Source organism: Eschrichtius robustus, chromosome 3, assembly GCF_028021215.1.
Source record: "Eschrichtius robustus isolate mEscRob2 chromosome 3, mEscRob2.pri, whole genome shotgun sequence".
Taxonomy (NCBI): domain Eukaryota; kingdom Metazoa; phylum Chordata; class Mammalia; order Artiodactyla; family Eschrichtiidae; genus Eschrichtius; species Eschrichtius robustus.
In genome coordinates, this window is record NC_090826.1 from 99,400,534 (window position 1) to 99,427,744 (window position 27,211).

General features: G+C 37.8%; 2 protein-coding genes across 15 annotated transcripts in view; one reads left to right on the plus strand and one right to left on the minus strand.

The window, feature by feature from the left end:
* ST7L (suppression of tumorigenicity 7 like) overlaps positions 1-5,558 on the minus strand; it is a 90,527-nt gene extending 84,969 nt beyond the window's left edge. For 12 of the 14 annotated variants that reach the window (XR_011073561.1, XR_011073564.1, XR_011073562.1 and 9 more), the window contains exons 1-3: positions 5,320-5,536; positions 3,519-3,601; positions 247-409 (exon numbers count right to left, since the gene is read on the minus strand). Coding sequence is in view for 9 of the 14 variants with exons in the window: in XM_068540502.1 (XP_068396603.1) it covers positions 247-409; positions 3,519-3,601; positions 5,320-5,527 (454 nt within the window). In the remaining 5 variants the exon portion in view is untranslated. Of the gene's footprint in view, positions 1-246; positions 410-3,518; positions 3,602-5,319 lie in introns of all 14 variants that reach the window. The other 2 variants (XM_068540507.1, XM_068540504.1) reach the window with 2 other exon arrangements.
* Positions 5,559-5,603: 45 nt separating this feature from the next.
* CAPZA1 (capping actin protein of muscle Z-line subunit alpha 1) overlaps positions 5,604-27,211 on the plus strand; it is a 48,618-nt gene continuing 27,010 nt past the window's right edge. Inside the window, exon 1 of the mRNA XM_068540511.1 lies at positions 5,604-6,282. Coding sequence (XP_068396612.1) covers positions 6,244-6,282 — 39 coding nt within the window. The 5' untranslated portion in view covers positions 5,604-6,243. The remainder of the gene's footprint in view (positions 6,283-27,211) is intronic.

A 27,211-nucleotide genomic window follows, 5' to 3' on the forward strand; every position in this document is an offset into this window, starting at 1 on the left:
GGACATGATGGCTGAAGCCAGAGCAACTGTCTGGAATCACAAGGAAAAACTGCATTGGAGATGGTCGCAAACAAAATAGAAGGAGTTTAGGTCTCTGATGATCATTGCTCTCCATATCAGCCACAGGTTACCTATATTTAAAGGAAAGACAAACTGCTCTCTACTGTTATGAGTTTTCTATCTGCCACAGCCAAACACAATCTTAACAATACAGCTCTGAATACACATTAAGTCAGTAGTAGTCACCTGACAAATTCTGTCTGCTGGTTTCACTTTCTCTGCTGCTGGAAGGAGAACCTGGCTCTGAAATGCTGCCTTCTGTTCCTCCCATCAGTGGTCGCAAATGGCTTACAGATACTTGCTCAATAAAAGATGTGCCATGCTTATGGAAGTACCACCATTCAAATATCTGTGACAAACAGAAAGCATCTTTCACTTAAGATAGAATTAATCAGCAGATATATGAGCTCAAATCAAAACATTCTCTCAAGATGTTCCTGTTTAATTCAGCATTTGAAACGTGCCCTCCTTCCAAAAAATAAGCCAAACACAAGATTCCCTGATAACACATGCCAAGCCAAGGTAGAATGCCGTTTTACAACTGTAATGAAATTCAGACAAGCTTAGGCAACACTAGAAGAAATACGTCTGTAAATAAAGCATTAAAAAAACAGAAGTGTTTAAGCTATAAATAATGTAACTTACATTACGATGTCATTTTAGTCTATCTGTAGCATAATTAAAAGAAAAACAATTTTGAAACAACTAGCATGGTGGATTAACCACTAGACTAGGGTTAGAATGCCCACATTTGACTCCCAATTCAGCCATATATTAGCTGTGTGTTTTGGGCAAGTTAACTTCTAACCTCTCAGAGCCTCAATGTCCTATCTAGTAAATATGGTTAACAAGAATTGTAAGTGCTTTTAAACAATAAAGTACTACTCCAGTATTTGGTAGTATTATTAATGTAGGTTAAGAGTCAAGTTGATTCCCATATTGAACCATTTAAAAATCAGGATATTCATATCTTTCTGTTTCCATGGTTTATCATTGTTATAAGAAGAGGAATCAAAAGCAGCTCTCTGTGTTGAATGAGCAGAATGTTTCATGTTCGGATACTCCAGCCTTTTCAACTCCCTTTGCTGGCTCCTTTGGGTCTGAGCTTAAATGACATGTCCAAGGGAACTTTTCCTGACTCCACAGACCAGAAAGCTATGTTATGCACTCCCATTGGCTCTTTTATTCTCCTTTCAGAGTAATCTTTTTACTCGTAATAATTAAACAACTGGCTTTGTTGCTATTCTTCAAGCTTCCAAGCACATTACCTCTTCAGGCAGAAATAACACAAGCAGCACAACTAGCTTTCTCATTTCAGGTGGTAAAAGAAATTATAAATAAACTTTGCTGATAAAAACTCATCAATATTTCAAGGGTAATGACACAGTTTAACCTTTAAAATGTTATTTGAATTCTTAATTTTTGTAAATTTAAAATGCTGGTTTAAAAAAAGTAACAACAAATTTTAAAAACTTTTACATATTACATACGTAAGTTGTATATTATATATATGTAAGTTTTCTCCCCGCCTTATAAATGAGGAAATTAAGACTCAGAATTCATGTGACTTGCCCAAAGTTATCAGATAGTAAATGGCAGAGTCAAGACTCAAAACTACATCTGCTGGTTCCAAGAACAATGCTTTTTCTACTACATCAGCTGTTTAAAGATAGTTTATCTTATTTATTTAGATTTTTATATGCTATGACAAAATATGCTAAATTATGAGTAGGCTTTATACATCAATAAATTTCGAGGTTTTTAATAACAGAGTTTTCACCCAGAATTCCTCAATAATTTTTTTTCAGTCAAGAGAAAAATTTCTTTCTCATCTGGTATTTCACTTCAACAAAATGGTCAAGAGTTCGTCCCTATTTAAAAAAACAAAACAAAAAACTACTCCAATATAAATGTTATTATTTTTACATTTCTACTATAGTTATAGAGCACCACCTAGAGATGAGAAAAAAATACAGAAAAATTTCATTGGCCATGCATGCCATAATACTTCCTAAGATTTTTATCTGTAGCAGTATTTTTCCAAAGTTTATACTATGAAACACTAGTTCTCAGGGATGTTAATAAAGATTATAAAATTTTTTAAAATCTTTTTAAAATAAAAATGATAGCTTGGTTAAATAAAGCAAGGGAAAGCTGAATTAAACAGGTTTCTTTATTGTGGCACTTCTTAGAATAACGTGGCCAAAATTCATTAGTGTATGTCATGTTGTTGCAAGCTTTCACACACACTATCTCATTTACTCCTCATAACTATGAAGTTGATACATTTTTTTTTTTTTTTTGGCTACACCGGGTGGCTCATGGGATCTTAATTCCCTGACCAGGGATCCAACCCAGGCCTCAGCAGTGAAAAGTGCGGAGTCCTCTGGGGCTTCCCTGGTGGCTCAGTGGTTGAGAATCCTCCTGCCAATGCAGGAGACACAGGTTCAAGCCCTGGTCCAGGAAGATCCCACACGCTGAGGAGCAACTGAGCCCGTGCGCCACAACTACTGAGCCTGCGCTCTAGAGCCTATGAGCCACAACTACTGAAGCCTGCGTGCCCTAGAGCCCGTGCTCCACAACAAGAGAAACCACCGAAATGAGAAGCCTGTGCACCGCAAGGAAGAGTAGCCCCCACTCACCACAACTAGAGAAAACCCGCGCGCAGTAACGAAGACCCAGTGCAGCCAAAAATTAATTAATTAATTAATTTTTAAAAAAATTGAGTTGAGTCTTAAACCACTAGACCACCAAGGAATTTCCAAGTTGATACTATTATTATCTCCAGTGTACAGATGAGGAAATTGGAGCTTTAGAAAAAAGTTAATTCACTTTCTTGAAGTCATACAGCTAAAGTGATGGTTAGCCTGTCTCCCAAACTCTGCTCTTAAACACTCTAGAGAAGGTAACTGGCAGCCTATAAGCCTAATTCAAGACAGATAAATTTTTAGTCTGCCCGATGTTGCCAACATTAAAGTACTGGAAGATTTTATATAAAAACTTTATATCCAGGTTCTCTTGAAATCGTCTGAAAAAATTGGAAGACCTGGTAATACTGGTCTGCAAGTCTACATGGCAACAATTAGCTTTAGTCTTTTCTAGAAGGAGCATGTACTGTCCAGATTACCCAGTCTTCAAAGTAAATAAAAATTTCAATTTTTACACTCTGCCAATTTTACTCACTTTTGTTACTAAGCCGAGCCTGCAAGCATTTAGATCACAACCCACCTCCCACCACCCCCCCCAACATACAATAGTCTTTTATACGCAAATGAATACTATCAATCTCTAAAAGTGGAGAAGTTGCAGTGTTTTTTTAAATGTTTTTTCACATTTTGAGAATGTGAAAAATTTTGAGAATGCTGATCTATAAGTATTTGTAATTATTATAATAACTATTTAAAGAGGTTTGATATTTAGATAAACACCAAAGCACGAAGGAAATGGAAACTACTTACAAATATTAGTCCTGATATCAAAGAAGATGTCCCTGTAAGTGCCACATAGAATTTGGGCGTCAATGAATTTAAAAATACTGTCACTGCCAAAAAGAATAAAAAAATCAAAGTTAACAAAAATAAGTACCCAAGTTACAAATATGCAGGTGTCTTTATGAGTGGAGGGACATAAGTAGTATTAATATCTAGTATGAGATTCATTTGAGAAAGTTGTAATTTTTAAAAAGCTACTTTAAATTCTCATTGTATCATATCTTTAAAATGCCTTCACATATGTAAAGGTAGGATTTTACACTGCTGATTTGTTAAATAAGCAAATCAAAATGAGATCATTTAGCTTGCTGTTGAGAATGAAACCAGGAATATCATAATTTAGACAAGAACTTTTGCAATTCCATAAGGATAATCTAAACAAACATACTGTTACAAAGGAGGATTAAAACTACTTCCTAATTATTTTGGTGAGATACAAACCAGTGTTTCAAATTAGAGGGAAGGAACCAGTGTGTGTATTTGGTATGTCAGCTACAAAGGCAAAATAACCCAAAAAGAAGAGCAAACTAAGAGCTCCCTAAACCTGATTCACTGAAAACCTAGACCAGATTCTTCACTTCAAACAATTGTCTCATAAATACTTTGGGTTTTAGAAAGAAATAAAAATCTGTAAAGTCACTGACTCCCATCTAAATGGTGTATCTAGTTAATATGTAAAAAAAAAAAATGATAAACTCAATTAATAACATTTCACTGAGCATACAAACCATTAGTAGTCACTTCATTAACCTGTAACAGAAACACCAAATTAGCTTTTCAAACAGTCTAGGAAGGCCAATTTATCTAGCTTATTTTAGTGTGTTAGTTGCATCTGAATTTACATACTATGTTCTTAAAAAGTCCAAAACATTTCAGAACATTATCTCACAGTCTTTCATGTCATTTCACAGAATAGAAAAGGGGACATTTGCCTTCTCTTGTTACAGAAAAATAAAACACAGTACTGACAGTCATAATCATCCCATAACAGAAATACTTCCATTTTAATCTGAGGCTGCCAATTTGTAATGACATGGTAAGAGGCCCTGGCTCCCATCCACTCTCTCCTGGCTACAGCTAAAGAATAATATTTGCAGAATCCAAGGGAATCATCACCTCTTATACGTCTTTGAAACTTCAGCCCACACTACACAGCAAGCTCTCTACAAATGTTGAAAGAAAGAACTAAGGAAAGAATCCACTGCTGTTTGTGGCTTTCTCTTTACTTCCTGTACTGTTCTATTTTATTACTCAAGATAAAGCCTAAAACAGAGAACGGACAAAAATATCATGAAAACTATTTCCTGACAAAACTATTTTAAAACATGAGAATGGCTGGCTAAGATTGTGTTGGTTTCTTTCAGATTTTTATTGTCTGGGTGAGGGTTCTCTCCGCTGAGTGGGGGGAGAATCAAAAGGTGTGTATAAATTCTGCATTCAAGTCTGAAAATGCTCTCATCTGCCCTACCACCTGAAGCTTCCAGCTTATCAGGTGGCTTCTCCTCGGGTGAAGGAGGACAGAAAAGAGAGGGCGGACCTTAAGAGCTTTAGGGAGGAGCCGGTAGTTGCAGCTCAGGTTTGGCAATGAGCTGCGAAATAGCGGCCCAAGAGAAAAAGAACCCACTCGGTAGCACACACCGACTCATTCTGCGAAGCCCTCCAGTGATACTGAGAATCTCTGCCCTTTGGCCCTTGCCCCCGGCACCTCTCCTGCCCCTCAGTCCCCCTCGCCCGCCCGCCCGTCCCTCGGGAGCTCTGGGCCTCTCACCCGCTGCCAAATTCTCACACAGCCTCAGCGGGACCCTCAGAGCGTAAAGCAGCCCCAGCCCCGCCACGAACCACAGCGAGGCCCCAGTGCCCGCCAGCCCGGCCCGCAGCCGCTCCCTCCAGCCTAGCGGCGGGCTCAGGCCAGGAGCAGGGGCAGGAAAAGACGCCGCAGCTGTCGCTGCTTCACCTAACCCGTCACCGTCCGCCATCTTGCCGCTCCCGGTGGCGCCGGGAGTTGGGAGGGGAGAAGGGCAGGAAACCGGGAGTCGGGAATCCTGGGATAGTGGCGGACCTGAAGTTGGCCTCTGTGAAGGCTGAGAGTCCCAGGGAACGGGGACCGAGAAGATTTGGAAGGTGGAGGAGTGCCCCAGGACTGGGGCTACCTATACCTTCCGAGGGAGGGAAGGGGCGGATAGCAGCACCTATTCTGGAGGAACTGGTCTAAGATGTGACCCCGGCGTGAAGTGTTTTAGCCTCCATACGCGTGAGGGTCACCTTCCACCCCATTCCTGGGGTTGAAAAAGCCACCGACCGTTCCAGAGTCCGAGCAGCACTTAGCCCTTCGGACTCGGCTGCCATGGAGAGCACTGGTACTCGGAAAATCTACAGGAGTAGCGACTACAATTTGGTCGGCCGGAGCTCGGACGCCAATACCAGCCGAAGCACGCTCCCAACGTCCCATAGATGAATGGGGAAATTAATGTAACTCAGCGAGAAAAATATTAGACTTAAAATCATTTAAGTCACGCCGACTTATTGGGGCGTCGGCGCCTGGGCCCATCACCCCCGCCCGTAACTGACATGGCACCCTAGCGGTCGGCGTTTCCGGGCGGGTCCTTCAGAGGGCCCTCGCTGTGATTCCATCATTCGGCCTCCTTCCCGGCCTGCCTCGCGCCAGGGCCGGGCTGGGCCAGAACAGCCCAAGATGGCCGACTTCGAGGATCGGGTGTCGGATGAGGAGAAGGTAAGGGGTCCGCCTCTCTCTCTTACCTCTTCCCGAGACAGGGAACGGGGGCCCGACTCGGCTGCGGTGGGAACCCCGGCAGTACCCCCGGAAGAAAGAAGCTTCTTGGCCTGTGCTGGCATACGCTCTCCGCAGTCGGGATGCTTCCCTCTTGAGGGGCTTTCCTCTGCCTCACGGTGGCCCCAGTTCCCCATTCCTCAACTCTCTTTTCCCCCCGGGCCTGACGCACAGCCCAGTGGCCTTCCTGCGAGAGAAGAGACTTTCCCTTATTGAATCGTGACTGTGGACTCTTTTTGTATTTAAGAGAGGGGGCGACGATGATGTCGCGACGTATCAAGAAGCAGTTATTTTACCGCCTTTAGTTGCTGGGGCTCACCCCATCCCCCCATCTTTAGATATGATTGGGGCTAGCTTAGGGCGAGTCACTTCCTGGTCAGGGTGGCCTCTTAACTTCCCTTTTGCTCCTCCTTTCTCAGGAAGTGATTTTGCTGTCACGACTTCTCGACAGGGAGAGGTCCCTAAGGTGTTGGCCGCCTATCCACACACACCTCTTTTCCCACATGCTGTCCGCTGAACTAATTCGCAGTAATAAATGTGTAAGCCTCAGGGACATTTGCTTCAGGATTTGAACACCACTCTTTTCTCTGTAGACACTCCCTTGATTGTATGTATACGGCGCCCACGGTGACTCCATCCCTTCCATCTTACAATCTTTTAACGATAATTTTTGAAAAATAGTTTTCCATTTCTTGTTAACAAGACTAGCCAATGATTTTTTCTTTTTAACTCCAGAAAGGTTTTATGTAGCACATAAACTTCATGTTAACACATTCAAGTCTGGACAAAGCATCTTGCCTTCTTTGGTGCTCCAGTGTGGTATCTTTTTGATTATAGTTGACCTTGCCACTGAGTAATTTGTATACTTATTTCTTTAAAAGTGTCTTAAATACAAGAGAATATTTCACCTTAGGTGGAATAACTTTTTTCCTGACAACTGCACACCTTTCTTAACAGTTTGTCAGGCTTTTCAGTAAATATGTTAAAGACTTCAGAGTCCGTGGAAATTACAGTAGTTTCATTACATAACTCGTAATAGGACAAGAATTATGTCTTTTGTTTTCCACAGTGGCTTTTACAAAACGTACACCCTTGAATGCTCTGTAAATGTATCTGGGGTTTTCCTCTTTTAATAAAAGAGATTGGGATGGCAAAGGGGACTGTTTATGATCCAAGAGTCCTCTGTACAGAATAATTTGATATATCGTACATATGCCATGCCATTTTGAAACGCTGAAGAGAGTGCTAAACATTCACATGCCGTTTAACAACACTTCAGCGTTAGATTTTCTCTCACTTGGAAATTGATTCTCATAAATGTGTAAGATTTAGGGGGGGAAAGGGCATTTTACACTGTATGTGAACTTATGCTAGAGAGAAAACTATAGTAAGATGTTTATTCTAAGGCAAACAGTTATGATTCACATGAAATTAAGTTACAGTGACAATCGTGGGATAACAAAACATTTGTTAGCCCAACTGATGGTCCACTTACTTAAAGCAAAAATACTGTTACAGCAAAATTTCACTAAGAATTTAAGGTAATAAATTTTGAAGTTTACCAGTGTTGGGTTTTTGTTTTTGACACAGGGTTAGAATGCCTTTCTAATTAAACTTGGGGGAAAATATGTATTTCAAAGTGTAAGTTAAGATGTCTTTGGATATTGACAGTGTTCAAATTAGTAACATTAATAGCCTTGATTTTGTAATAGCAGATCTCTGACCAGTTTTCTCTTATCTTCCAGCATACTTCTTTTGCTGTTTAATTTTAATAATGACGAAGCAAGCAAATCATAATTAGTAAGGTAAATCTACTGCCAAAAAATGTTGATGAATTTTATATTCAGTGAACAGGTTTTAGATTAACTACATTGTTTTCATTAGTGTAGATAATTAAGAATAGCTGATATAAAAAATCTCATATAATAAATCCATATGATTTGGGATTACTGAAATTTTGTTCAATTTTTATTCCCAGAGATGAACTGATCTGTGTTTCTCTGTTGTGGATCAATAAGTAAAAAGAAAGGGCTTTGACTTGTAAGATTACTTAAATTCTCCTTCAATTTTATACCTACCTTGACCCCTTTTCCTCCAGGCTTCTGATGCCTTTTAACTGAATTCAAGAATTGAAAAAGTATTTTTCCAAAAAGACTTGTTGATATGAATATCTTAGCATTCATAAACAATAAGTGACCCTTAAACGAGATTCTTGTTGTACAAAACTTTCATAACCAAGACACTATTACAAACAAGATATTTTCAGGCTTAGTTTGTATATTGATTCTTCCTCGAAGGAACCGTGAAGTTTTCATTTTTTTCTTATTTTAACTAAGACCTCAACTGCATTTGATTTGATTTTTTTAACACATGTGTGTCATGCCAAATATATTTTAATACTGCTTTTTATCTTTTTACATTTTCTGAAAGCAGTGAACCCAGAGGTGAATTTGGTGGTGATGGTCTCCGATTTCCTTGCAAGTATTTCTATAAAAGCTAGTAAGGTCAACCATTCTCATAACTAACTGCTGAAGTTTTTATCACTTTATAAAGAGGAAGTTGGGTTTTTTAACTTCTGCATTGTTACCTGAAATGGTCATGATGAGCTGCCTAAATAAAACAGGAAGTTGAAAGTATAATAACTTGCAGAAATAAATACTTTTAGTTTTATCCTCAAGTTCAGTTTCTGAGAATGAGCTCTATTCCTCTAGTTACTTAGACTCTTCAGTTACTTGGTTCCAAAATGAAAAGATGCCATAATTAGGAAACTTGAGGTATGAGATGAACTACGTGTTTGGATTCTTTGCACTGACTGTTTCCTTTATTTCATGATTCAGCATTTTTAAAACATAAATGCCGACAGAATTTTAGGGCTGAAAAAAGTGCTACTAGCACATTTTTTTCCCTTCAGCCTAACTAGTAGAATATTTGTGTACAACTTCAAAAGTACCATAACTGAAAAATGGATCCCTTTGCTTTTAGTTTAGACAATACCGTCTTTAAGGCACTTTTTGAGAAATGGGTTTATCAAAATTATTTAGGAGAGATGTGGAAAATGTTATAAATAGATACTGAAATTTGAGGGCTCTGTTAGAGCTCATGAAAGATATTTATACTTCTAAAGTGGATTTCCTTGATTATGTGTTACCCCCTTAACTTAGTAGGTGAGTTATTACCCTTATAGGGCGAAATAAACCCTAAAGCTTAATTGCCATGGCTATTTTGTAATAAGTCGTTGCCTAGAATTAATACTACCATTTTTAAATCTTCTTTTCTGTTAGCTTTGCTGAGTAGTATTCATATAATCTGTTACAAAATCCTTGGACAGGAGCATAAAGCCTAAGCAGGTACAAACTCAGATGCCCAATCTTTGGTGAGGAGCGTAGGTTCATTATAATTTCTTCTAGAACATTTAGCTGTTTTATTAGGACCAGCCTTAATGCTAAGCAAAGCAGTGTAATTTGTCAAAAAATTCAGACCCCAGGTTGGTCTAATTCAGAAGCCATGCTTTTTTCACTATACTGTTTTTAACATGTATCCGTGAATGAAGAAATCAGAAGAGTCATCCATTTAATGAATTATAAATGAGGTATTGTGGGGTAGTGGGAAGGAATGATTCTGAACCTCAGTAGATTTGGCCTCTCCTTGCTGTGCTTTTGGTCACCAGTGTGATTTTTGAAAAATCACATACCTCTGTGGGCCTCGAAAGTTTTCTTCTAAAATAGGTAAGAGAAATTGGATCAGACTGACAGAACAAAGTTTAATGAACTTTTTCAAACTCTAATTTAAAAAAAAAAACCACAACTCTATTTAAGAAACTGAAACATTAAAACGTTCCAGGAGTTTCTGTCATTGTTTACTTTGGCACATTTGCCCCATAACAGACCTGTGAAATTCTTGGTTACTGCAACCAAGTCTTTTTATCTAGTGACTAGCATACTACCAAGTACATAGTGTAGGCACAAGCTATTGGTATGAAAGAGACCAATCAATCACAGGTTCATTCGTTCTTATATTTTCCCAGCTCATGCTCCCTCATTCTCCCTCCCCAATTATTTCTGGTAATCTGTAGGTATTTCTTGTGTTCAAGAATGTGTCCACACTCTGGGTGCCTCTTCCAGCATTCATTGTGCCTGAGCATCTACTGCCGTTACTGATGCTCTGTCATGGCACTGCTAAGAACATTTGATCCCCTGGGAGCATTTTCCTAGTAAATTCCATAAAGTTCCGAAGCCTTATTGCATATCAAAATCAGTATGTATACTGTTGTCCCTAGGTATCTGTGGGGTAGTGGTTCCAGGACCCACCCCACCCCCCCATACCAAAATCCAGGGATGCTTAAGTCCCTTATATAAAACGTTGTAGTATAGTCAGCCCAATGTTTCGGCATCCATGGATCCGGAGGGCCGACTATGTATACTTTGAGCCTTGAAAAACCCCTGATAAAAGTATTTCCTTCATCTTCTATAAGTTCTCCCCTTTAGAGCTCAGAAAAACACACACTGTAGGATCAGGTGTCATTGTTCTTTTCTGTCTCCAGTGCACAAACTCCTTCATCTTTTTGAAAAAAATAAAAAAGTTAAAGTCCTTATATGGATCAGCTCCTGAAAATAAAAACCCTGGATAGGGGAAACTAGTCGTGATAATTTTTGATAGACAGTTTGACTACTTACGGATTTCTGAACTAGGTGATAATTTTAATATGTACTTACTATTATTTTCCCTTCTCCCTTTATCAGAACCTCCTGCCAACCTCTGCATTTCTGCTCATCCCACCATTATTCTCTTTTAGTTACATAAGGTCGGAACACTGGCATCATCTTTTTCATCCTTAACCTCTCCTCTCATGTTCAATTAGTATTTCAGTCCTGTAAATTCTTCTTCCTGTCATTAGGTTCTCTTCCTCCATTTCCATTAGTCCTTTTTAAAAAAAAATTTGAGTATATAGGAACTATAATCACATGCTTAAAATGGTAGGAAAGGACATGAGTAAAAAGTCCCCTCCCACCCATTTTCCAGCCACCCAGTTCCCTTGAGCGGCAGCCAATATTACCAGTTTCTTTTCTATTTTCTATTTTATTTTATGTATTTCTATTTTATTATTTTCAAATAGGTAAGTATACTTTTCATTGAACAATATGTCTAACCTGTCCACATTCCTTTTACCGTTTTCTTCATACAGGACCTTTTCTTATGCTTGGATTATTTTTAACAACATTCTTAATTGTTCTCTTTGCCTCCAGCCTCCCCTTTTCTTTCTATATTTTCACTTATTTACCACAGTTCTTCATACCACTAAATTTTGAGCAGCATGTAAAATTTATCTTTGCTATATAACTGCACATGCATACTGTTAGGGCAGTGTCTCTGGAGATGGAATGTTCATTTGAGTGGATCATTTGAAGTGTAGGTTGTGATACATATAATGTATAAACAGGAAGACAGCGTGATACCAGGCTGCACTAAAGAAAGGTGGTGGGTTTATCGGAACATGAGAGAACTTTGCCTTGTGAATTCTTTGTTTTGCATCTAGGCTACATTTAAGTGCTTATAATGTGCTAGATACTTTGCATTAAAATGTATTCATCTCAAAATATCCCTGTAGGCTGCTTACCCCATTTTAAGTTGAGTAAACTGAGGCACATTTCAGGTTAAAAAAAATATAACCAAGTGTCCAGAACCAGTAATAGTAGAGCAGATGCAATCTGCTGGTAATCTACTTCCAGACCTGTGCCTTTACCCACTTTGATTCCTTTGAGTAGATGGTAGGTAGTGAATTGAGATAGCAAACAATTTTACTGAAATAATGACATAATCCTAAACTGCAATCAAGTTTAATGGTATAGTGATGTGGATGCTTGTATAGACACTGAAATATTGATATTTTCTGGTCATGACTGCATTATAATTACTACCAAATTTGGGGAATGCCCTGGCGGTCCAGTGATTAGGACTCTGCACTTTCACTGCCATGGGCCGGGGTTCAATCCCTGGTCCAGGAACTAAGATCCCGCAAGCCTTGCAGTGAGGGAAAAAAAAATTACTACCAAATTTGCATGGTGCTCTTTTGAGCTTCTACAAATATGCCACTAAGAATTCTAGTATTTAAAATGTGTTATAAACTCAAGGTATTGAGAAACATGACTTCAGAAGTTTAAAAAGTCCTCATGACAAGGTCAAGAGCACTGTTTGTCTTCTTAAGAACCTCAGAACATTATTGCCTACAGCAGAATTGCTTATATGTTTCTTTCAAAAGCAAGATTTCTGGGTTCTTTCCTAGACCAGCTGAATCAGAATTTGGGGGGACCAGTGCTCAGGAATCTGTTTTTAATAAGCTTCCCAATAATTATTGTGCAACTCAAGAACCACCATCCATATTGTAATCCTCTGCCTGTTAAGTTCAGAAGCTTGATTCATCAGGATAGTAAGGGACAAACTCATATTCGCTAGGCTGATGAAACTAGTGTATAAAAGGAGGATAGCAACTAATTTAATAAATACAGGAGGGATTAAATTCCTTTTTTCAAGTAGATCAGATACATAGGAAATCAAGTTATAATTTTTTCAGTTTAAGCATGGAGTCAGAACCAGAGAAGTTAACTATACAGTCTAACATTTTAATGGTGTTTTCCTCCATAGTAGGGATATATATCCAACACCAAGACCAAGTCAGATCTTTGCATAGTGCACCTTCTAACTCTTAACAGCAGTGGACTTTCTTTCTCTAGACAAATTTTACAAGGCTGGAAGGAAGTCCTTATATATCAAAAATTTGCATATCGCAGTTTCTCCTGCAGTCTTTACCCTCTTAGTTAATGGCACCTTCATTCTTTAGTTGCTCAGGCCAAAAAGTTTAGTGTCATCTTTGATTCCTGCTTCTCTCACAATACACATACTGTCCATTAACAAATCCTATAGGCTATGCCTTCAAAACATACCTAGAACTTGGCTGTTTCTCACCATACCCCTATTTCAACCACTCTGGAAGAAGCCACCATGATTTCCCATGTAGATTATTGCACTGGCCTTCTCTCTGGTCTCGCTGCTTCTGCTTTTGTCTCTCCATAGGCAGTCTGTCCTCAATGAAGCACCCAGAGTGATCTGGTTAAAAAATGTAAGTCAGAATATGTCACTCCTCTGCTCAGAATCCTCCAGTGGCTTCCCATCTTTTTCAGAATAAAAGTTTTTACTCTGACTACAAGTTCCTACATGATCTGGGATTTTACCTCTTTACCACTTACGTCTCTGACCTTATCTCCTACCTATTCTCTCCTGGTCCTCTCTAGCCACACATCCTCACTTAATGGGTCTTTGCATTTGATCTGTTCTTTGGAGTTCTCTTCCTTCTATATCCCTCACTTCCTTCAGATATTTAATCAGAAATTACCTTCTCAGTGAAGCCCTCTGTGATCATCCTGTCCAGTTCCAATCTACCGTTTTATATCCTCTTTCCCTGCTTTATTATTACTCCTTAGCATTTATCACTAGCTAGCATACCATGTAGTTTAGTTGTTTAATCTCATCTATTGTTGGGCTTCCCTGGTGGCACAGTGGTTAAGAATCCACCTGCCAGTGCAGGGGACACGGGTTCGAGCCCTGGTCCAGGAAGATCCCACATACCACAGAGCAACTAAGCCCGTGCACCACAGCTACTGAGCCTGCTCTCTAGAACCCGTGAGCCACAACTACTGAGCCCACATGCCACAACTACTGAAGACTTCGTGCCTAGAGCCTGTGCTCTGCAACAAGAGAAGCCACCGCAATGAGAAGCCCGTGCACCCCAATGAAGGGTAGCCTCCGCTCACCACAACTAGAGAAAGCCCGTGCACAGCAACAAAGACCCAATGCAGCCAAAAATAAATGATCATAAATAAAATAAATATTTAAAAAATCTTACCTATTGTCTCTCTACCCACTATAATGTAAGCTCTGTAAGGACCATATACTGTTGAATCACCATTGCCTAAAACAGTGCTTTCATAGTAGGCCTTCAGATATTTGTTGAATGAATGAGTGAATGAATCTTGCTTTGATAGTATTCTTAATTTCATAGTTAACTAACGCTTAGAGGGCAGACTGATTTCCAGGTTTTGTGAAGCCATATTGAGGACTCCAGTACTTCCAGATTAATTTTTGTTAATGGAACTTCCCACACAGAAGGCTTTGGCAGTTCTCCATTACCTACAGAATAAAACCAGAATTGTTGTTAGCATAACTACTGCCATCTGACTCATTTTACTCTTCCTTCCGCTTTTATTTTCGCCAAATAAATCTGTTTCTGCCAAACTGGTCTGCTTACGAAACACTGTTTTTTCCCTACCTTTTTTTATTCTTACTAGTTCCCTTATTTGTAATGCCCTCCCTCTTTCTCCCACCCCCCTACTATTTAAAGCACTTTGTAGAGCCCAGCTTAGATCCCCTTCCTTGTAGTTGTCTTTAACCAACCCAACCCATATCCATCTCCTTCCTAAGAGTTCCATGTTGTGTATTGTCTGTAATACTCATTTGGCAGTTTTGCTGCTTTGAATTAGTTATTTTTAAATGATTGACACATCTTTTCTGAGGGCTATTGTTTGTATAAGTTGTTTTGCTAACAGTGGTAAAGTATACAAAGATTTGAAAAGCCAGGATGCTGACTGTATGCTTGTCTTATGTTATTTGTATCCACCATGAAGATTTGCACTTAATATTAGCTTAAGGTAGTGGCTTTCAACCTTGGCAGCACGTGAGAATCACCCGAGGAAGCTTTTAAAAATTCTGGTGCCCAAGCTCTACCCCAGGTCTATTACATCAGAAGCTCTGTGGGTGGAACCCAGGCATCAGTAATTTTAAAGCTCCCCGTGTGGTTCTAATTGTATAGCTGTTCTTCAGAACCAAGGCTTAAGGCAAAAGGGAATTTGTTGGCTTACTTCTTTTGCCATTCTCCTTTTCTATTTTATTTTTTTTTGGCTGCGCCGGGTCTTAGTTGCGGCATGCGGGATCTAGTTCCCCGACCAGGGAACGGACCCAGGCCCCCTGCATTGGGAGCTCAGAGTCTTACCCACTGGACTACCAGGGAAGTCCCTGCCAATCTCCTTTTTTGTCTTTATCTTTAATACTCAGCTCACCTCAGTGCCTGGGACCCAATAAATTATAGTTTGTTTTGTTTTGAGTGAATGAACAAATTGGTAAACACAAAGATTCAGTAACATCTAAGCATTTGCTTAGGGAAAGAAAGTTAAGTATCTGCTATGTCTGAGTCCGTCTCATGTTACCTCATTGGATTCTTAAAGTAGTGCTAGATATATGAGCAGGAATTATACTCACAGATGAAGAAACTAAGACCCAAGTAATTAAGTGCTAAAGCTGGCATGTGAAACCAGATCTGACTCCCAATGATTTTGAAAAAAAAAAGTAAATTTGGTAAAAAGATAACACCTTTAAGTTAGAAATACCATAACGTGCCAGATATGCACCAGATCTTAAAGGCAAAATACTTCTTGCTTCCCACTGCATCTGTTTCCAAGCCAGCATAGGCCCTCACTGCTGAACTCTGCCTGTTTGGACTTGGCATTTGCATCATTGCTTTCTGGCACATGAATCTCAAGGCGTTTGGTGTGGATTTTCCCCTAATTTCTTAATTTGGTCCTGATTATTTCCAAAACAATACTCATTGTATTTGGCCGCTTGGAACTTTTTACCTATCTGCCCACTCACCTAGGATTGGGGGTGAGAATGTGTATTTTAACAAGTCGCTTATGTGATCTTTTCACTCACTTTAATCTTTTTCCTAACCCATTAGAACACTATATCTCAGACTTTTATATTTCCTCAGTTCTTGATCTAGACATTTAGGTAAATCCTCTAATTAAGCCAAATAGGGTCCTTTCCCTCCTTTCATATGTATATCAATGCTGTTTTATATTTAAGATAAGACACCTTTTTTATTTTTACTGAGATTGAGCCAGTACTTTTTTTTTTTTTTTTTGACTTAAGGCTTTGTCACTTTGAACTTCTAAAATGAACACTAAAGATAAAATACTTGGAAATCTTTTTACCGACATTTTGGATGTATTATATTAGGATAGTCCAGAGTGAGGACTGAGGCATGATTTCCTTCTAACTCGGTGCATAGAGAAGTTGTAAATTAAAAGGGAATGGTTGGGAAAGATAACTAGAAAACAAAATAGGAGCTATTTTTTGGTTCTTAAATGTTGTAAATTTTATGGTTAAGTATGTTGTTTTTATATACTGTTATACAGCATAAAATACAATGCTGACTTCTGTTAAAGAAGATTAATCTGACACTTGTTAAAATGATGAGTTTATTCAATACTTTCGTTTTAGGGGAGAGAGATTGAGTTCAGGTCCAAATAAGCAAAGACTGCTGGGCATGAATAGCCAACAAGCAAGTGAGCGGGTTAGTAGGTGGAAAATTACTAACAGGAGACATCAGGGGTAGAAGGATTCTTGCTAACAGAAGATCGAGGACTTATACATCAAAGGTTGGGGACAAGGAACTTGATCAGATATCAAGAGTGGGGGAATTCTCTTTAAACTGAGAGCAGGATTCTTGCTAAGACTGGGCTAGGCAGGCCATGGACAGGATGGGGCCAAGATAAAGACCTAACTGAGAAGAGGGCTCAGAGAAGGCTGACTAAAGTTTGGACAAGGAGAAAGTCTTTGGCACTCCATGTGTGTTATATTATTACTTTAATAAATCTTCAAGCTGTTTTCCTTAGCATTCATTGGTAGACTTTTTAAAAATGAAATTGCTCTACTTAAACTTGCCTGCCTTCACTACCTGTTTGTCTATATCTGACAAAACTTATAAGTGGTTACTAATAGAACAGTTCCTAAGAAATACTTGAAATGGCTTTTAAAAGAGTAAACATAAAACCAATTACTTGAAAGTGTCACCATCTTTTTTATAATGTTGATTCTAATTTAGACATATCTATGCTTTTTAAACCTTAGGCCTTACTGATAATGATAAATCAAAATAAACTATCAATATATACATCTAAAATTTTATTTATTTTTTTGGCCACGCCACATGGCTTGCAAGATCTTAGTTTCCCTGACCAGGTATTGAACCCTGGCCCCTGGCAGTGAGAACGCAGAGTCTTAACCAGTGGACCGCCAGGGAAGTCCCCTAATTGCATTCTGAATCTTTATAATATGTCCAGGTCTAAACTGGGAAAATAATATTTAGCTTATTTGGAATTTAAAAAAACATAGCTAACAGTAAGTTTTATTTAGTGAAAGCTTTATTCCATATGGCCTTGGAGATCACTGAAAATGTATTTTTTTCTGAAATTATAGCCCCAAATTAAATTCTCACTAGCCTCTGAGAACTCTCTGCCAGCAGGGATTTTGTTTGATAAAGGCACTGAAACTGGAATTCTAGAGCTAGTTTGATACTGAAATACATGCATGTCAGCAGCTTGGAACCATCTATTAAATTATTGCCCCAGGCAGTTTATTGTTGATATACTGAAAGCCTTAGAAGCAGACCAGAAAAATGAACTACATTGAGGCAATATGTATTTAAAAAACAAAAAACAAAAAACAGATAGCATCCTAGGGGGAGAGAGAGATGAATGGGCAAAGCACAGAGGTTTTTTAGGGCAGTGAAAATACTCTGTATGGTACTGTAATGGTGGATACATGTCATACATTTGTCCAAATCCATAGAGTGTGCACCACAAAGAGTGAACCCTAATGTAAGTTATGGGCTTTGGGTGATAAAGATGTGTCAATGTAAGTTCATCAGTTGTAACGAATGTACCGCTCTGGTGGAAATTTTAATAATGGGGGAGACTGTGCACATGGGGGGACAGAGTATATGGGAAATTTCTGTATGTTCCTCTCAATGTTGTTGTGAACCTAAAACTGCTCTTAGAAAAAGTAGTCTTAAAATACAAAATAATAATAATAACAACAGCAGTAACATCCTCAATATCTTCAAATAGGAAAAACTGTCTTAAGAAATAACATTGAATTCTGTGCAAATAGAACTTTCTTACCAGGATAAGAATAAGGTATTATCTCTTTCTGGAGGAGGAATGCAACTGCTTATCCTTGAATACTTCTGGAATGATGTAGAATAAAAATAAGTAAAATAAATATTTATGAAAGCACGATTTACTACTATTTTTTTGAAGTATAGCCTAGTTGAAAACATGAGTAAACTTTGAAAGATGTATTATCAATTTAAAGGGAAGCAGAGGGACTTCCCTGATGGTCCAGTGGGTAAGATTCTGCACTCCCAATGCAGGGAACCCGGGTTCGATCCCTGGTCAGGAACTAGATCCTGCATGCATGCTGCAACTAAGAAGTCTGCATGGCAACTAAAGATCCCGCATGCCACAACTAAGACCTGGCACAGCCAAAATAAATAAATAAATATATATTTAAAATAAAAAAAATTAAAGGGAAGCAGAGCAGAGTCACTTTGAAAAACTTTTTTTGGTCAAAAAAAAGTTGTTGATGTTTATAGTTATTGATGAAGATTGTAATGATGGAGAATATTAGGTGACTAGGACCCAAGGAACTTCTGGAAGGGAGGAATTATTTTCTCAATAATTTGAAGGCTTTGTTCAGTTTAATAATTTAAAGCAGCAATTATCTTGCTGTGACCGGTTAATAATAACTGACATTTACTGAGCCTCCATATTGTATTTTAAATATTTTGCCAAAGACTTGACATATATTATCTTATTTAACCTTCACAGCAATTCTAAGAAGTAGATACTATCCCACTTTAGGGAGAGGCTGTGATTCAAAGAGATTAAGAGACTGAAATTCAAATCCAGGTCTGTCCAACTCCAGAGTCTTTATCTTTCCATTTTGCCATAGTACCTCATAATAATCTTAAAAACTAAGTACACTTCCTTAGTGTCATTTTATTCAAAAGGGATTTTGTAAACATTTACTAATTGCCTATGTGCCGTTTACTTTGCTAGACCCTGTATAGTATAGAAAAAGAAAGCAAGGCAGTTTGCCCAAAGAAAACTTAAGTCTTTGGGAACAGAATGGTACCTATAGAACTAATTGTCAACAGCTGTTATATTTTAGGTGCTATGATAAATGTTCAAAGTATGGTAGAAGTAACAGAGGATTCTTGAGACTTTAAGTAATGGGGAATATATCTTTGAAAGAAACAGATCCCCCAACCTTGGAAAATAGGAGTGATTTAGACAGGCAAAGATGAGAGAGGCACAAACTCAAGGACAGTGTGAGTAAAGGCCTAGAAGTGAAGTCTTTAATACACTAATGAAGGAGATAAAGATTTTCATAGATACCTTGCTGGCAGAGATTTGGCTCATGAAGTATACAAAATTTGGGCAGTATAAACTGACCTGGGCCTTGCTGATAATTGGAATATGGATATTATCTAGTGAAAGATTTCTTCCTTGCCTGTCTGGAATTATCTACCCAGCATTCACAAAGAGCTGCAGTTGTTAAATATTCAACTTCAAATTCTTTTGTTAAGGAAACTATTTTAAAAGGTAGTTATGAATAGATGTAATGTTGAAATGTGTGGGGTCTGTTATTAAAAGATTATTTAGAGGAATTCCCCGGCGGTCCAGCGATTAGGATTCGGTGCTTTCATTGCCTAGGGTCTGGGTTCAATCCCTGGTCGGGGAACTAAGATCCCACGAGCTGCATGGCACAGCTGCATGACAAAAAAAAAAAAAAAAAAGATTTGAGTTTTATAAAAATTTTGTAAATTTATTTTTCTACTACATTTTCTAAAGTTTCTTACTATAATTAACAAAATTACAAAATTAAGCGGTTTCTAGAGAACAATGGGATATATTACTTTCTCAGTTTCATTTTTAAACTTCAGTACAGATATTAGTAATATAAAAATGAAATTTTGAATCTTGTAAGGATTGAATATTTTACTTTATTTTCCTTTTTGGAGAGGTAAGAGGATAAGGAAAATGGGAAGAAACTGAAATCTAAGAAAACTTACCTTTCATTGATACTTATAGACTTTAAATTGCCCCTATTTAGGTTAGAAACATAATACAATGCATTCCATGAAATTAACATTTTTGGAATATTTAAATATATGAAGGGGTAGAATTGTGTATAAGGCTTGAGTTACTCCCCCTTTAAAATATACGTGGAGTTATACCCTTTACCGCAGACACTATCATATGAATGCTGTGTACAGTGACCCTGTTACTTTATGAAATAGGGACTTTTTTTTTTTTAAGCAGAGTGAAGTTTTTGTTCAAATAAAACGTCCATATCAGTGATTCTCAATTAGGAGGGGGGTGACATGCCTCCCCTCCATAGGATATACCTGCTGTCGCCTTTCTTTCTCCATCCCAATCTTGAGAATGATTGACTAAATTACTGTTACTGTGTCATCCCTCATTTGTATTGCAGCAAAAATATTTTTGCAATCACTAGCTGCTTAGCCATTTCTCTTTCCCCTTTTGCTTGTGCCAGTGATTTTGTTTACCTCTGTTAAATTTCATCTTGTTAGTTTTGACCCAGTTTTGAAGCTGGATGATAAAATTTTGACTTTTAAAGTTATTATTTATCATTTTATTTACCCCTCCCAACTTTGTGACAACTGCAGCTTTCACAAGGAAAGCTTTGTCTCAATTCCTGGTTTAAAAACAAAATTGTAAAAGGGCTAGGCCAAATCCATGAGACCACACTATAGATAATCCTCCTGAATTTTAATACCTATTAGTACTGCATAGTATAGATGATTGTCTAGTTCAGTGCCACCCCTTTGTACGTATGTGACCTTGGACAAGGCACTTCTGAACCTGTTCCTTCAATTACAGTGGGGATAATAGTCTCTTCCCTGCCTATTTTTAACAAGCTGTTTTAAGATCAAAAGAGAGGTTATGAAAGAGTTTTGTAAACAATAAAATAGTATTCATTCATTTACATTCCTAGCTTGTGCCAGGTCTCAGTCCTAGGTATACAGCAATGAACAAACATAACAAATTCTTATGCTGTGTGCTAGGAGTTGGCAGGTCTGGTCCACTGCCTGTTTTTATATGGCCTACAAGCTAATGTATTTTGAATGGTTAGAAAAAAAATCAAAAGAATATTTCATGATGTGAAAATTACATGAAATACAGATTGCAGTGTCTAAAATAATGTGTTAACACAATGAGGGTAATCCTTTCACACTGTATAAATAGTGTATGTATATCAAAATCATCACATCGTACACTTTAAATATCTTATAACTTTGTCAATTGTACCTCAGTTAAAAAACAAAGTCTTACTGGAACACAATTATGCTCATTAGTTTACAGTTGGGACAGAGATCATGTGGCCCACACAGCCCTAAAATATTTACTGTCTGGCCCTTTACTTTAGCAGTTTGCAGACCCCTGCTCTGTGCTCTTGGAATTCTTTTGGAGGTGTTGAGCAGTAAAAATAAGTATATGTTCAGTGGTGGCAAGTTCCTTGAAGAAATTTAAAGCAGGTAAAGGGCAAGAATTATGAAGGGTGTGGAGGGTACAGTAGCTAATTTATAGAAGTCAGGAAGTCAGAGAAGGGTACTTCAGTAGGTGATATTTGAACAGAGACTTGAATGAAGAGGGAAGTGAACTCTCTGATAGAAGAGCATTTCTGGCAAAAGGAATAAAAATTGCAATAGCCCTGAGGTGGGAGTGTAGCTATAGGTCTAGGAGCTAAACAATAGGAGAATGAGAGAGGGTGAACCAAATTGTAAAAGAGACCATGGAGCACACTTTAGATTTTAAAGTGATTATATAAATATATCATTACGATTTCTATTACAGGTATTCCTTCAAGGTATTTTTATGGTATTATTATAGTGACAAATCGACTTAACACTTCAAAGCCTGTCTTCAAAGACTGTCAGATGTTTATCTAATACTAAGTATGGTCGTCCCATGGAGGGGGATTGGTTCAGGGACCCCCGAAGATATCAAAATCTGAGGATGCTCAAGTCCCTTACGTAAAATGGTACAGTATTTGCATATAACTTACGCACATCCTGCCATATATTTTAAATCATCTCTAGATTACTTGTAATACCTAATACAATGTAAATGCTATGTAAATAGTTACTAGTGTATGGCAGATTCAAGTTTTGACTTTTGGAACTTTATGGAATTTTTTTTCCTCTGAATATCTTCGATCCTTGGATGCAGAACCCATAAATACAGAGGGTCGACTGTAATCCATCTTTTCTCTCAGAAGGTAACATGGGGACTGCTTACCATGACAGTGTTTTTTTGGTTTGTTTTTATTTCTGGCTGCATTGAATCTTCGTCGCCATGCGTGGGCTTCTCCCTGCAGTGGCTTCTCTTGTTGCAGAGCACGGGCTCTAGGCGCACGGGCTTCAGTAGTTGGCGGCATGTGGGCTGGTAGTTGTGGTGCAAGGGCTTAGTTGCTCCACAGCATGTGGGATCTTCCTGGACCAGGGATCGAACCCATGTCCCCTGCATTGGCAGGCGGATTCTTAACCACTGTGCCACCGGGGAAGTCCAACCATGACAGTGTTTTAGGACCCCATGTTGGCATCTAATGATGACTACATTTCTTTTAACTGTTCATTTAGAACTTCACCCTTGCCAAGTGTATATATCTTCAAATCTCCCCACTTTCATTTAAAAACTAGATGTTTTGTTTTCTTTAATTGGACATTTCTCTGGTTCTTGATATTCTCAGATAATTTTCTAAAAATTATTTATTGTATGGGGAATGATGGCATGCCCCTTTTTTGCTTTTTAAAAAATTTAAAAAAAATTTTCATACAAATAATTTATATTCCTTGTACAACTTTTTGAACATAGAGATAAGCCAAAAAATAGATGAAAAATATCTTTTGTAATACTACCATCAGAGGTAGTCCCAGTTAAAAGTTAGTAGCTATACATATATGTAAATATATATACTTAAAAAAAAAACAGGAATACATCATTTTGCAGCCCTTTTCACTCAACAGCATGATAAATATCAACCCATGTTAACAACAGAACACTTCTCAAACTCTTTCGCTTTCAGGACCCATTTACACTCTTAGAAATCCAGTTTTTTTTTCCCCCAGTTTTATTGACATATAATTGACATATAGCACTATAAGTTTAAGGTGTACAGCATATGATTTGACTTACATACATCATGAAATGATTATCACAGTAAGTTTAGTGAACATCCATCATCTCATAGATACAAAAGTAAAGAAATAGTTAAAAAAAAAAGTTTGCTTACGGTGAGAACTCTTAGGACCTACTCTCTCAACAGCTTTCATATATAAAATACAGCAGTGTTAACTATATTATTTTGTACATTACATCCCTAGTACTTATTTATCTTATAACTGGAAGTTTGTACCTTTTGACCTTCTCTCCCCACCCCTGTCTCTGGTAACCACAAATCTGAATTCTTTTTCTATGAGTTTGTTTTTGAAGTATAATTAACCTACAATGCTATGTTAGTTCCTGTTATACAGTGTAGTGGTTTGATATTTCTATACATTTCAAAATGATTACCACAATAAATCTAGTTATGGTATGTCACCATATAAAGATTGTGCATGAACTATGACCCTTCATCGTTATTGATTATATTCCCCACACTGTACATTTCATACCAGTCACTCATTTATTTTGCAACTGGAAATTGTACCTCTTAATCTCCCTCACCTATTTCTTTCCTCCCCCCACCCCCTCCTGACAACCATCTGTTTGTTCTCTGTATCTTACTCTTTCTGATTTGTTTTTTAGGTTCCATATATGAGTGAAATTATATAGTATTTGTCTTTCTTTGTCTGACTTATTTCACTTAGCATAATACCCTCTAGGTCCATTCATGTTGTTGCAAATGGCAAGTTTTCATTCTTTTTTATGGCTAATATTCCATTGCATATATATGTGTACACACACACACACCACATCACATCATTATCCATTCATCTAGGTTACTTCCATATCTTGGTTATTGTAAATAATGCTTCAATGAATATAGAGTTGCGTTTATCTTTTCTACTTAGTTTTTTCATAGAAATTGAGTTTTGGTTTTTGTTTGTTGGTTGGGTTTTTTGTTTTCTTTTTTTGGCTGCACCACGTAGCATGTGAGATCTTAGTTCCCTGACCAGGGATTGAACCCGTGCCCCCTGCAGTGGAAGCACGGAGTCCTAACCACTGGACTGCCAAGGAATTCCAAGAAATTGAGTTTTTATTTATGTGGCTTATACGTATTGTATTAGATATTAAAACTTACAGATTTTTAAAACAATTCATTTTAATATAATGATAAATTTATTGCATATTAACAAATGATTAGTATTTTGTTTTTTTAAAAAAAACTTTTTTTTTGAAAATGCAAAAAGAATCAGTAGAAAAACTAGCATTGTTTTACATTATGCAGATCTTTTAAATATCTCCATTCAGTTTGTTGTGCTGTGTTGTCTTAGTTTATACATATTGTTCCCTGTCTTAGTTTATACATATTGTTCCCTCCATGGGGAATGCTGTCCTTGGTATCTACTCATCCTCCAATCCAGCTCAAACATCACTGCCTTTGAAGGTCACCCCAACCCCTCCTTATATACATATGTAGAGTTGATTGCACCTTCCTTTGTGCCTCATTGTGCCTTTTAATGTTTTCTATATTACTATCTAGGTGACAGATCCTTTGAGAATAGTGACAATGTCTTATTCAGTATTTAAATCTTTATTTACTGACTCTTCCTAGCTGCTCAGTAAATGTTTGCTGAATGGATGAACTGCTACTTTTTTACATGCAGAGTCAGTTCATCCATTATCCCAATGACTGTTTTTCAGTTATGGCAATTCCATCAGATTTTATAACATGAAAATTTGTGGATAGCTTCAGAAAAATTAGTAACTTGAATTTTCAATTTGGTAACTTTTATGCATTCAAACATTAATAAGTAGTATGTAAAATATGGCTGTGGCTCTTTTCTTTTAAGGGAAGTTGCTTTTGGGGTAGTATATGAATATATTTTTGAACTACACACACTTAATTTTGCTTGACCGAGGGGAGTTTCTTAATTATGTAAGGATTATGGGACATGCACCTTGACAGAAAGTGGGATAAACCATAGCTGCTCAACAGACTTGACACAAATAGACTAAAAAAATAGGTTTGCTATTCAAAATAGGTTTGCTAATTTCTTTTTTTTTTTTTAATTTAAATTTATTTATTTATTTATGGCTGCGTTGGTTCTTCATTGCTGCACGCGGGCTTTCTCTAATCGCGGAGAGCAGGGGGCTACTCTTCGTTGCTGTGCGCAGGCCTCTCATCGTGGTGGCCTCTCTCGCTGCAGAGCCCGGGCTCCAGGCGCGCGGGCTTCAGTAGTTGTGGCACGTGGGCTCAGTAGTTGTGGCGCGCGGGCTCTAGAGCGCAGGCTCCCTAATTATGGTGCTCGGGCTTAGTTGCTCCGCGGCATGTGGGATCCTCCCGGACCAGGGCTCAAACTGGCGTCCCCTGCGTTGGCAGGCAGATTCCTAACCACTGAGCCACCAGGGAAGTCCCGCTAATTTCTTAAATAAGTGATTGACACCAACAGTTGACAAGTACAGTAATATGATTAAGTGTACATGCCAAAGCAGATATACACAGTTGGAAATCCATATTGGAACTATTAGCCCTGTATAGTATAATTCTCATGAGTTGAGCAGCATTTCTTACTTCCTAATTAGAACCCCTCTTTTTATTTTTGTTGCTCAGTTAACTTAAGGGCTTTATGGAATATTTCCTCTTAATCTCCACCAGTTTTCATCCCAGAAAAATAATATATTATCGACAATTACCCTGTCACATTAGGGTTCTCAAACTGTATGTGCGTAAGAATATCCTAAGGTGTTTGTGATACAGATTCCTCATACCTGCTTCCAGATGGTCCACATAAAAGTTTTGTCTTCTAAGTCTTAAAAAGTCATACAGAATTTTATAGCTCAAGCAAATTTTGCAGATCTCCTAATCTCTTTTAGGAGTAGGATTATTATGAGGAAACTCAGAACCAAAAAAGTTTAGCAATGTTTCCAGAATCACAAATCTAGTTAGTTAGTGGACCAACAGAGCCAGTAATTAGAATTCAGGGTTTCCATTCTGCCTTGATCCATGAATCAGTACGCCTTTCTTGACTGAAAAGATAAGTCTGGCTATGGAGCAGCTTTTCTTTTACTCTTTTTAGAATCAGAGCAAAGTCACATAAGATCTTCCATATAAACCTAGGGATTCTAAAGTTGTAAAGTATTTCCATCTTTTTCTAATTCTCTTCTCAATCCCAGCTTTATTTTCCAAAGATTCTTAAAAGTCTTTTTTTCCCCCTGAAGAATGGTTTGACTTTGATGATAACCTTAATTTGACTGGGTCAATAAGAACTTAAAATTGTTTGAAGGAAATGGAAGAAGTCAACAGAGGATGCCTATCTGGAAAGTAGAGCTCATTTTATTGTCAGATATACCATGTTCCTCTTTGCCCCTCGTCAGTGAGTTGATCATCTTTATACTCATCACATCAGATATTAGGGAATTTCCAATGTCCTTTCTCTCATAGTGTGTTAGAATTATACTGAGAGACCCATTTGAGGTCAGTCCTGTTATCATTGCTAACATCATTATTACATATATAGACATATAGATATAACTAAATGATACTCCAAATTGTTTTTTTTTCTTTAATATAGGTTTGTATATTCTTTGTATTTCATATTTTACTTGATGAGAGATGAGAGACTGACTTATATGGCAGACTGAGTACATGGTTTTACCTTACCTTTTATGCCAAAACTTTTAAAATGAAAAAGTAGGAAAAAGTGGAATGGGAAGAGAAATAAATTAGTAATCATTTAAGTAGTAAGAGTGTCATGGGAGGACATCTATTTAAGGAGCAAGAAGGGAAGAAC